The sequence below is a fragment of the Schistocerca piceifrons genome, chromosome 3, assembly GCF_021461385.2.
Source record: "Schistocerca piceifrons isolate TAMUIC-IGC-003096 chromosome 3, iqSchPice1.1, whole genome shotgun sequence".
Classification (NCBI taxonomy): Eukaryota; Metazoa; Arthropoda; class Insecta; order Orthoptera; family Acrididae; genus Schistocerca; species Schistocerca piceifrons.
The window spans coordinates 661,713,305-661,724,680 of NC_060140.1; the positions used below are offsets into that span (position 1 = coordinate 661,713,305).

The 11,376-nt window shown below is 37.8% G+C and overlaps 1 protein-coding gene across 2 annotated transcripts in view; it reads right to left on the reverse strand.

Moving 5' to 3' along the window:
- LOC124788727 (replication termination factor 2) overlaps positions 1-6,933 on the reverse strand; it is a 69,444-nt gene extending 62,511 nt beyond the window's left edge. The window contains exon 1 of one of the 2 annotated variants that reach the window (XM_047256009.1): positions 6,728-6,933. In XM_047256009.1, the coding sequence (XP_047111965.1) occupies positions 6,728-6,796 (69 nt within the window). In that variant the 5' untranslated portion in view covers positions 6,797-6,933. The remainder of the gene's footprint in view (positions 1-6,727) is intronic. The other variant, XM_047256008.1, reaches the window with a different exon arrangement.
- Positions 6,934-11,376: the final 4,443 nt, after the last annotated feature.

The following is an 11,376-nucleotide window of genomic DNA, read 5'->3' on the forward strand; positions in this document are numbered from 1 at the left end:
GAGAAAAGTCATAATTATATAGGAATGATTCTGGAAAGTGTAAATTCTATGAACGACTAGCATTATTATGTTTCGTGGATGTAAATGAGTGTCATAAGAACACTTTCACTTCGCCCAGAGTTCCTCCAAGCTACAAATAATGAAAATAGTACATACTAGGAAAAATGTAGTACAAAAGATAAGAATAGAAAAAAGATTACTCATGTGTCCTAAACACCTGAAGTTTACGATTGAAAAAATAAATAAATAAAAGGAAAAGAGTCCTCACAATTACTAAATATTAGTAAAGCTGACTAAAATAATGAATACATGTTCATGTCTTAATGACAAAGTAAAATACGAAAAGAGTAGACAAAAAATAAATGAAAGATTGTGCAAGAAAGGACAGAATTGTTACTCAAAGCAAAGATGTACATAAACATTATGTAAGAAATGTATACTGTTAATATATGAAATGGTGTTATGTGTGATATTATGTGAATAACGATTATGTACAAAATATCGCGTTTTGGTCTGGGGGAGGGGGGGGGGGGGGGTTATGTAGTGATTTGAGCATCTCTGTGTAAATTCTAGAACCACTCAGCCTCCTACTGTCTTGAACACACGATACTCTAGATACGAGTGTGGGATGGTAAAATCCTACCTACTGCGCATCACATGTTTGTGTGTGCAGGTTTAAAATCAGTCATGGGAAGAAAGTAGACATGGCAGTCAAACAGCACAGTACCTGTCGGGCAATCCATAGATGTGTTAGTGACTATGTATGGAAGAACCATGGAATCTATATGCAGCTTTGTGCTTATTGTGTCACTGACTATTGTCATGTGAAACAAGAACAGTTGAAAAATTACTCATATAGACTCTTGACTCCGCCTTGTTAGAGTCAAGATGTTTTTTCAGTCTCCTTTTCTGAAAGTCATGGTGTCTAAGCACACTTACTTTTGAATGTAAATCAATTTGTTTCTAACATATGACTGTATGAGAGACTTACTAAAGTTTGTATGGCTACTTATTTTGCTAGTAGAAAGAGACTTGAAAGTTCCTGTACCTAGCGTTATTTGACGGAGAAGAAGTCAGGAGTGCTTCCAACAGCCGGCTATTCAGTAAAGAAGAGTGGCTGCAAAGTCCAAGTAAGTCATCTCATGAAGAAGTGGAAGGTGGTTTGGGGGAATAAACCAAAATAACTCAGATTCACACTCACATTTTAAGTCATCAAAACATTAGAACATGTTGACCACAATTAAATTTTGACAGTTACTTGGTTTCATTGTCAAAAATGTGAAGTGTTATGTATCTGGACAAGGTATGAGACAGATAAAAGTTGCTGTATCTAAGACCAATGAGCAGTATATGTGGCACTGTCAGCAGGACATAATATGGCGTTCTACCCAGAGGGGTTACTGGTTTGAGAAGTCTAGACAAACCAATCAATAGACTGTGCTGATGACATACCGCTACTGCTAGATTTGTGTGTTGGCTTACTTGGGTTGGTAAGTATGTTTTAATTGTTTTATTTTTTATTGTGGTATGTATGTTTATGTGCACGATTGTGTATACTGTATACTGAAATTGGTGTTAATGCATTTTTTATGAATTTTCGACCTATGTTATTAGTTGTTGGTAATTACATTGTACTTGATTGGTAAGTATTGTAGTGTTCATTTTACCTTAGTCAGTACGATTAGGTTTTCAACATTAGTTATGTGAGCGAGTTATGGTTTTATAGCACTGTGTACTTCTTTTTAGTTCTGTAGCTGAAGTGAAATGCTAGATACTGGATTTGTCAAGTTGCATGTGGCTTTGTGGTGGATTTCATTTTAGGCTATATAGCTCAAGTGACATTTCCAGTGCCCGGTTTTGTAGCTGTGTGTGGGTCTATGGTATCATGGACTTTATTTGTGCTATACGGGTGAAGTGAAATTTATGACAAGTTTTTTTTCAGTTCTTTAAATTTTAGTTTTTCGTGACTGCTGAGGACTTTATGCAATTGATTTTTTGGTTGCTATTTGTTTCAATTTGTCTTCATTATTAGAACTGTTGTATATTCAGTATGCCCACAATAAATATCCCTCTAATTCCCATCATAATTCTGTTAATTTCATATTATTTCTGCACTCAAATATTTTTCAGATAATTTGTGTTTGTTCGCTTGTGTAATGAGTGACATCATGGTCACCATACTGTAAGAATGTCCACTATCTAGATAAAGTTAAGGGTCAAAGCCACTGCTACCACAATCTTTGGTTTTGCTAGCAGCAAGAGCCTTATAATTAAAAGTGTGTTCTTAAAAGCAATGTCTCCAAACTTTTTATGTGAAAACTCTTAACGCTTTTTAAATAAAATAAACATTATTTAGATTCTACATCTTTACTCTTCACGTTTACATATTTGCAGTCTCTGCAAGTAAAGGGCTCCTAGTTGTAGCATGTAACGTGATGGTGTGTAATGGTAACTCTGTTGGTGTGTGAGGAAGAGCATTCTGTAATCTAGTTTGGAATTCAAAGAGTTAGTCCACAGATGAAGCACCCTCTTCTTCAGTACGACAACACCAGGCTACACATGAGCACTGTAACATCTGCAACAATGTGATGCCTTGGGTTCACTGTCATCAGTCATCCTCCATATAGTCCCAATTTGGTCCCATCTGATTTTCATTCATTTCCAAAACTTGAAGAACACCTTCAAAGACTTCACTTTGATAGTGATGAAGCAGTGCGCACAGAAGTGAGGCTGTGGCCGTTAGTAATGTCAAACATTCTATAGTTACGGTATCAACGAACAGGTATCTTGCTGGGAGAAATGTGTATATTGCCAAGATGACTATGATGAGGAATAAATATGTAGATATGAAGAATAAAGATGCAGGTTATTAATAACATTTGGTTTATTTAGAAAGCTTTAAGAATTTTCACATAAAAATTCAGACGCATAAATTTTCAGCATACCTTTACATATACATTATTCATATGTAAACGTAGTACTTAATTATGATAATTTGGAGAACAGTTGCACAAAATGTGACCACAATATTTAAACAACAGAAAAAGGCCATAAGAATAATTACAAAGAACAACAATCAGGCAGTAAAAAATCTGTTTATAGAGCTGCACATTCTAAATGCATCATCTGAGGAGTGCCTTCACCCACAACAGACTAGTACCTATTCCACTAACATATAAATTCACGGACACAGAACACGAAACTCAATTAATTTACACAAACCAAAAAGAAAGAAAGAAAAAAAAAACTAAACAGATTTCATCCAGGTGAATTTGTTAAAATGACATGACTATGATAAGTATCACTCCCATTATTTTTTGGTGAATTGTCAAACTGGTGTCAGTATTGTCTTTATATAGGTGATGCTGTGATATGTTAACCACATTTCCAGTTTGACAGTGAGGGTACAAGTCTTGGCACTTAATATGGTTAGCCAGCATCAATCTCACATACCCCAGGATGCGGCTCAACCAGAAGTACTTTCAGCACATTATGTCATAATGGGCTGTGTTGTCAGAAGTTGATGGGAGTGACACTCATCTAAGCATTATACCATTTTGACGAACTACACTCCAACAGAAACATGAGCATTTTATATCAGCTCAACCTGCCACAAAATAAAATAAGATCAACCAAAAAAACTGTTTTCTATCAGGTAACCAAAGAGGAAAACTCTGCATTCATAATCTGTGATGGAAAATTGTAGCTTCCTTTCATCATTTTAAGCTCAACAGTCCCCTCATTATGAAGGAATGTATATCCAGTTTTTCAGAGGAATGGAGAGAGAGGACTATCATTAAGTACCTAATGTCAGATGAAAAATAAATAAATAAAATTAAAAAAAACTAAAAATCTATAGTGTGCGCAATGTGTGCAGCAACTCATGAGGAGACATTAATACACAGTGTTACGTTGGTTTTTGTATTAATCAGTACTGTACGTAGTTATATGCCGCATGCGTATCAACTTTTGACTACGTTTTGTTGTTGTTTTAAGTTGCTGCCTAATATTATTGTAAAAGGACCTGTGGCTATATAATCCAACATGCTAACTAAATTTACAAACAAGGGCATCATTTGTCTTCAATGTTCCTTTCTCCAAATGTCAAAACATTTGTCTTCCATTGCACTGAGCCAACGGAGGCGTCCAATCCCACCTGTCCACTTTGACCCCGTAAGGGTATTGTGGCGTATGACGGCACAGAGTTTAGTTTATGAGATGGCTGTGTTTGTAGATGTCGTCTTGTTGTGTTATGGTGGGGAGTTTCGTTTGAGTTGGTTGTGTCTGTAGATGTCGTCTTGCAGTTGGTGGTGCCCTCTGGTGGTGAGTGTTAAGTGATGTATTGGGTTCATTTGAGCATTGTTGGTCACAGCGTGCAGTATTTTGGATTGCCTATGATTGAAGAACTGAAATTGGTTTCAGTGAGTTATTAATTAATTTTTCTGTTTACGTAATTGCAGTGTCGATTAGCATTATTGGTTTGCTGTTTGTCATCTGGTAAGGCATTTAATTTGTTTTATGGCTTCTTTTGTTAGGTATGGATATGACTGTAAAATATAACAGTTCAAGGTTGCATGCTGAATGGGGGAGGACATTATGTCCCTCAAAATTTCTGCAGATGTTTGCACTCCTGGCTGAAATTGTCAAGTGCAGTGTGTGTAGGCAGAATAAGCAGATGGTGAGAGTTCCGGCGTCTCGGACCAGGGACTGTTATATGTGATGGTGTTGAATCTGTAACTTTTGGTGCTCCCTTGGATGCGATGCCTGGTTTGCAAAGTCTAGGTTGGCCATGAGAGACTGTTTTGATGGCTTATTCTTTTTGTTATAGATTCTCTATCAGTTTCTGTGCACACGACACTGGATTGAGTGAGATGACTAATTTAGATTGGTTTTCTTTTTGTAGGGAAGTCTGTCCAGAATATGTGAAGCATAGGGGTGGTGGTGGTCGAGATAGATGAATCCCAGTTTGGGAAGAGAAAGTGTGAGAGGAGTAAGTCTCTGGTTGGTTTACGGATGTGGGGGCTGTTATTTCGGGGCGGGGGAGTATGCGGATTGTGTTTTTAGGGTTTTGGAGGGACATACAAAGAGGTAATTGGCGAGGTTAATTGAAGAGTATATAGAGAAGGACAGTATGGTAGTGTCAGTCGCTTTTTTGACGTATAGGGGATTGGGGAAGAGAGGTTATGATCATTTAGCTGTAAATCGTAGTTTAGAGTTCAAAATTATGAAACTGGCGCATGCACTAATACAATTGAGGAGGCTTTGGGCAGCGGTTTAATCTGTCATAGGGAGGGGGAAAAGGCACTCTTTAAACCTGCAATCTCATTTAGATTAGTATTGCATTTTTTGAGGGCAGTTAGTAAAATATTCAGGCCAAGGGTGGTTAGTTGAGGGGGTTTTGTACGTGGCAGAAGAGGGGGAGTGGGGGAGGGAGGCTCGTGGGTAATGTTCATGGGTTTAGGTAGGTTTGGGGGGGGGGGGGGGGGGGGGGGTTATGACTACATTGTGGAGGATCTGCAATGTTGCAGTTGTTTTTCAGTTGTAGTGTGTGATGGAGTTTCGTTTATTTTGTGGTTTCTATTTGTTGGCGGATGTTTGTTTTGGGGAGAGGGTGAAGTATAAGGGTGAATGGTGTTGGGAGTTTCTTTTTGTTTTGTTTTGTTTTTGTGTGTGTGTGTGTGTGTGTGTGTGCGGGGGGGGGGGGGGGTGGCTGTGGTTGATTTGGATGGCTAGCGTAGTGTGTAGCGCCGGAATTTGTTTGGGATAAGTAGTCTTCTTCCTTTTTTTTCCGCCCGGGTCTATTGTTCGCACTTTCTGATGTTTTGTGGGGTTTTCATGTGTTGCTGGTTTGGTTTTATTTATCGCAGGTGTTTGATTTTTTTGGTATCGTAAGCTGTTTGTGCCCTATATGGGTGAAGGGAAATGTTTGATTCCTAGGACGTCGTCGTCATATGTGTTTTTGTATCGTCAGTTGTAGTTGACCTATAATGACGTCACGCGTCAAAGACGGATGGGATCAGACGCTTCTATAATCCCCAGTATTTCCTTTTATCTGATTCGGAATAGACAAGAAACTTCAACGAGAAAAAAAGCGAACATTCTGTTTGTAACAACAACGACACATACAAAGGCGAGAAGGCTAAGGTTAAAGGTAACTTCAAAAGTTAGCTGAAATTCTTTCCAACTAGCAATGTTTACACCGTTGAACGCTACAAATTATTATATTTGTGAAACAATTAACATGTTCACCAACATGAGATACCGATATCATTCATATGACGCGCAGGAGATATATACAATATTATAGCTTTGTGGGACAATATAATCATTGCATTTTATGGTAACAAAATATTAACTGGCGTACCGTATTCAAGATCTCACCAAAACATGTTGCTTTCGGTATAATTTTTTGTTTCACAAAGTGGGGAAATGTGAGATCTCAGAACAAACTGATGAAAATTTTGAGTAAATTTGGGGGTCCTCATAATATGCAAGGTAGGTTCACAACAAAATACACACCTACACCGTACTTTAAATCGTGGGGGGTTTTACTCCGTAACACATCCGTACAAACAGCATCATCAGTGAGCATAGTTTCCAACCTAAGATTTTGACCAAATAAGTTTTTCCAAACATGACACAAATCTATACCAATATACTTAAAGGAGAACAGTGCAATGGCAGAATCACGTAAGCAAAGTACTAAGTAAGAAGCAGATATACGTACTTGCTCGGGTTTCTCTTTCTTTCTAACAAGTTCGTCTCTACGGGGTATTGTGCCGCCGTCACATCCCATGTTTCTGTAGCTGTTTTACACGTTTATAACTTCCTTCTTCAGTAACCACAAAATTTAGCAACAAACTAACTTTTGCCAAACGTCTATGAAATTACAAACCTGTCAACATTTCTATCGTTTCAAAGATACTCAACAACGCAGACAAACCAACTACTTTTTAACTGACCACAACGTGCTATCTTTATATACGTAATGCCTAGTTTACAGGACGACACTGGTTGCAGGCAACTGCGCTACCGGCCACCGCGCATGAGGCCGCGCGTTTCCGCAACTCGTCGGTGAAATTAAACACTTTCGGCGTGCTCCAACTTTGGCGACATTAGTTGCGTGAGTTTTGAGGTTATGTGTGTTGGTAGACTGTAGACAAACTGAAATATGACGTGGGGATAGGAGACTAATGTTCGATTTTTTGGATATCTATGCTTTGCATATTTGACCACAATCTATTGGTTATGACCTGTAGTTTAAAACTGAAGAAACTGCAAAAAGGTGAGAATTTAAGGAGATGGGACCTGGATAAACTGACTAAACCAGAGGTTGTAGAGAGTTTCAGGGAGAGCATAAGGGAACAATTGACAGGAATGGGGGAAAGAAATACAGTAGAAGAAGAATGGGTAGCTTTGAGGGATGAAGTAGTGAAGGCAGCAGAGGATAAAGTCGGTAAAAAGACGAGGCTAGTAGAAATCCTTGGGTAACACAAGAAATATTGAATTTAATTGATGAAAGGAGAAAATATAAAAATGCAATAAATGAAGCAGGCAAAAAGGAATACAAACGTCTCAAAAATGAGATCGACAGAAAGTGCAAAATGGCTAAGCAGGGATGGCTAGAGGACAAATGTAAAGATGTAGAGGCTTATCTCACTAGGGGTAAGATAGATACTGCCTACAGGAAAATTAAAGAGACCTTTGGAGACAAGAGAACCACTTGTATGAACATCAAGAGCTCAGATGGAAACCCAGTTCTAAGCAAAGAAGGGAAAGCAGAAAGGTGGAAGGAGTATATAGAGGATCTTTACAATGGCTATGTACTTGAGGACAATATTAGGGAAATGGAAGAGGATGTAGATGAAGATGAAATGGGAGACACGATACTCCGTGAAGAGTTTGACAGAGCACTGAAAGACCTGAGTCGAAACAAGGCCCCCGGAGTAGACAACATTCCATTGGAACTACTGACGGCCTTGGGAGAGCCAGTCCTGACAAAACTCTACCATTTGGTGAGCAAGATGTATGAAACAGGCGAAATACCCTCAGACTTCAAGAAGAATATAATAATTCCAATCCGAAAGAAAGCAGGTGTTGACAGATGTGAAAATTACCGAACTATCAGTTTAATAAGCCACAGCTGCAAAATACTAACATGAATTCTTTACAGACGAATGGAAAAACTAGTAGAAGCCAACCTCGGGGAAGATCATTTTGGATTTCGTAGAAATACTGGAACACGTGAGGCAATACTGACCTTACGACTTATCTTAGAAGAAAGATTAAGGAAAGACAAACCTACATTTCTAGCATTTGTAGACCTAGAGAAAGTTTTGACAATGTTGACTGGAATAATCTCTTTCAAATTCTAAAGGTGGCAGGGGTAAAATACAGGGAGCGAAAGGCTATTTACAATTTGTACAGAAACCAGATAGCAGTTATAAGAGTCGAGGGGCATGAAAGGGAAGCAGTGGTTGGGAAGGGAGTAAGACAGGGTTGTAGCCTCTCCCCGATGCTATTCAATCTGTATATTGAGCAAGCAGTAAAGGAAACAAAAGAAAAATTCGGAGTAGGTATTAAAATCCATGGAGAAGAAATAAAAACTTTGAGGTTCGCCGATGAAATTGTAATTCTGTCAGAGACAGCAAAGGACTTGGAAGAGCAGTTGAATGGAATTGACAGTGTCTTGAGAGGAGGATATAAGATGAACATCAACAAAAGCAAAACGAGGATAATGGAATGTAGTAGAATTAAGTCGGGTGATGTTGAGGGAATTAGATTAGGAAATGAGACACTTAAAGTAGTAAAGGAGTTTTGCTATTTGGGGAGCAAAATAACTGATGATGGTCGAAGTAGAGAGGGTATAAAATGTAGACTGGCAATGGTAAGGAACGCGTTTCTGAAGAAGAGAAATTTGTTAACATCGAGTATAGATGTAAGTGTCAGGAAGTATTTTCTGAAAGTATTTGTATGGAGTGTAGCCATTTATGGAAGTGAAACATGGACAATAAATAGTTTGGACAAGAAGAGAATAGAAGCTTTCGAAATGTGGTGCTACAGAAGAATGCTGAAGATTAGATGGGTAGATCACATAACTAATGAAGAAGTATTGAATAGGATTGGGGAGAAGAGAAGTTTGTGGCACAACTTGACCAGAAGAAGGGATCGGTTGGTAGGACATGTTCTGAGGCATCAAGGGATCACCAATTTAGTATTGGAGGGCAGCATGGAGGGTAAAAATCGTAGAGGGAGGCCAAGAGATGAATACACTAAGCAGATTCAGAAGGATGTAGGTTGCAGTAGGTACTGGGAGATGAAGAACCTTGCACAGGATAGAGTAGCATGGAGAGCTGCATCAAACCAGTCTCAGGACTGAAGACCACAACAACAACATGCTTTGCATAGGTGTTATTGGGATTTCAGTGATGCTGATTACAAAAATAAGCAATACATTTCTGCTCCTGAGACCTCGTGCGATCAGAACAAAGATAGTTTGACAATAACGGAGCTGCAGGGCAAAATTTAATGAATTAGGAGCACATATACAACTGAGTTAAGAAAAATACAAGTAAATGTAATTCTAGCTGTGGAAATGCTCTCGTCTGCAAGACTAATATTCCATCGTTTGAGTTGTCCGACTCTTTTTTTTTAAAAAAAAGAAAAAAAAAAGAATATTGTTGACAGGAGGGAAAGCTACACAAATCAAGAAGCTGCATGCTTTATCCAGCGTTCGTCTGTTTAAAACGTCGCAGCAGTGCTCCCCATTCACATATGTATGAATTTTGAAATATTGGTGTACAGATCTATCTTCAAGAGAGTAGTTTGCAAACCATTCTCTTCTTAATGCGGCCTGCTTCTATCAATTACTGCTGTTAATGTCAATAATTATTACTGTTAATGTTAATAATTATTGGTGTTAATGAAAAAGCGTCATCACCACTAAAACCGCATCTTATAGCACGATGAGTGTTCTCGATTGCAATGCATGTAATGTCATATGTAGATTAGATTAGATTAGTACCTCTTCCATAGATCATGAATACGACACTTTGTAATTATGTGGAATGTGTCAGGTTAATTTAAGGTGTCTATACAAGATATTACATTACACAAGATAACCATTGGACATATTGAAAGTACAGAAAATATCTTTGTTGAAGCATTGTCTAAATTACCATTGTGGAGGAGGTGAGAATGAGAATGAGTAGGAATGGGAAAACATTTCAAAATCATGTTAGTGAGGGGAATTGACGATGTGCAGCAGATAACTAAGGTTTGTAAGGACCACAGGTGGAATCAAAATCATGATACAAACTAGAAACTATTGAAAAACATTAGTGTGAAGGGAACAGAAAAAGTGGGACTGTACTTTAAAGTTTTCAAAGGGACTCTTTTTTTGGAGAAACAGTCCAGACAGTGACAAGTGGACGTAATGTTGGACAGAAACAATTTATTCACACATTTATTTGGTATATATATGAAAGCTTTGGTCGTTGTGGTGCACTGAAATGTGTTCAGAAAATTCAGGAAAATTGATGTTCTTATAACATGACAAGAATGATTAGAAATCACTTACCAACTTTTGGTAGATAGCACAGAAAAAAAGAAACATATAGAGGCTATATGCAAAATGTTCTGCCAAAAACACAAATGGTATTAGTAGGGGTGGATTTTTTGGCCAGTGACAAAAATATTAAGTCAGTTAGGGCTACCTCTTTATAATGGTTGATCTATTTTCAAAATTCATCAAACATTACCTGTTAAAAAAGCTACAAGCAGAAGGTAGAGGACCCGAAACAATACTGTCATATAATGGGGCACAATTCATAGAAAAATATTTTGGGGGATGAAAGCATAAAACACATGATGTTAATTTCTGTATATTTTCAGTTCAGTAGTCCAACAGAGAGATTTATCAGGGAGATAGGTAGATTGTTTAGAACATATTGCAGTAAAATAATTGTGGATAGACAGACTATGTGTGGGATTCTGTAGAAATTTTAAATATTTTACAGCACACTACAAAAAACTGACAAAATGTTCAATGAACAATAAGGGAACTAAGATTGAATCCTGTGGAACGCCATTCTAGATACCTCCCCAGTTAGAGGACTCTGCTATTTTCACAGACTATATGCACTGGTAATTTCAATTTTCTGCATTTGTCCAGTTAAATATGAATTAAACCATTTGTGCAATGTCCCAATCATATCACAGTACATAAACTTATCTAGAAGAATTTCATGATTCGCACAGTCAAAAGCCTCTGAGAGATCACAAAATATCCCAAGGAGTGGTGTTCGTTTATTCAAAGGATTTTATATTTGATCAGAGAAAGCATATATAGCATTAACTGTTGGAAAGCCTTTCTGA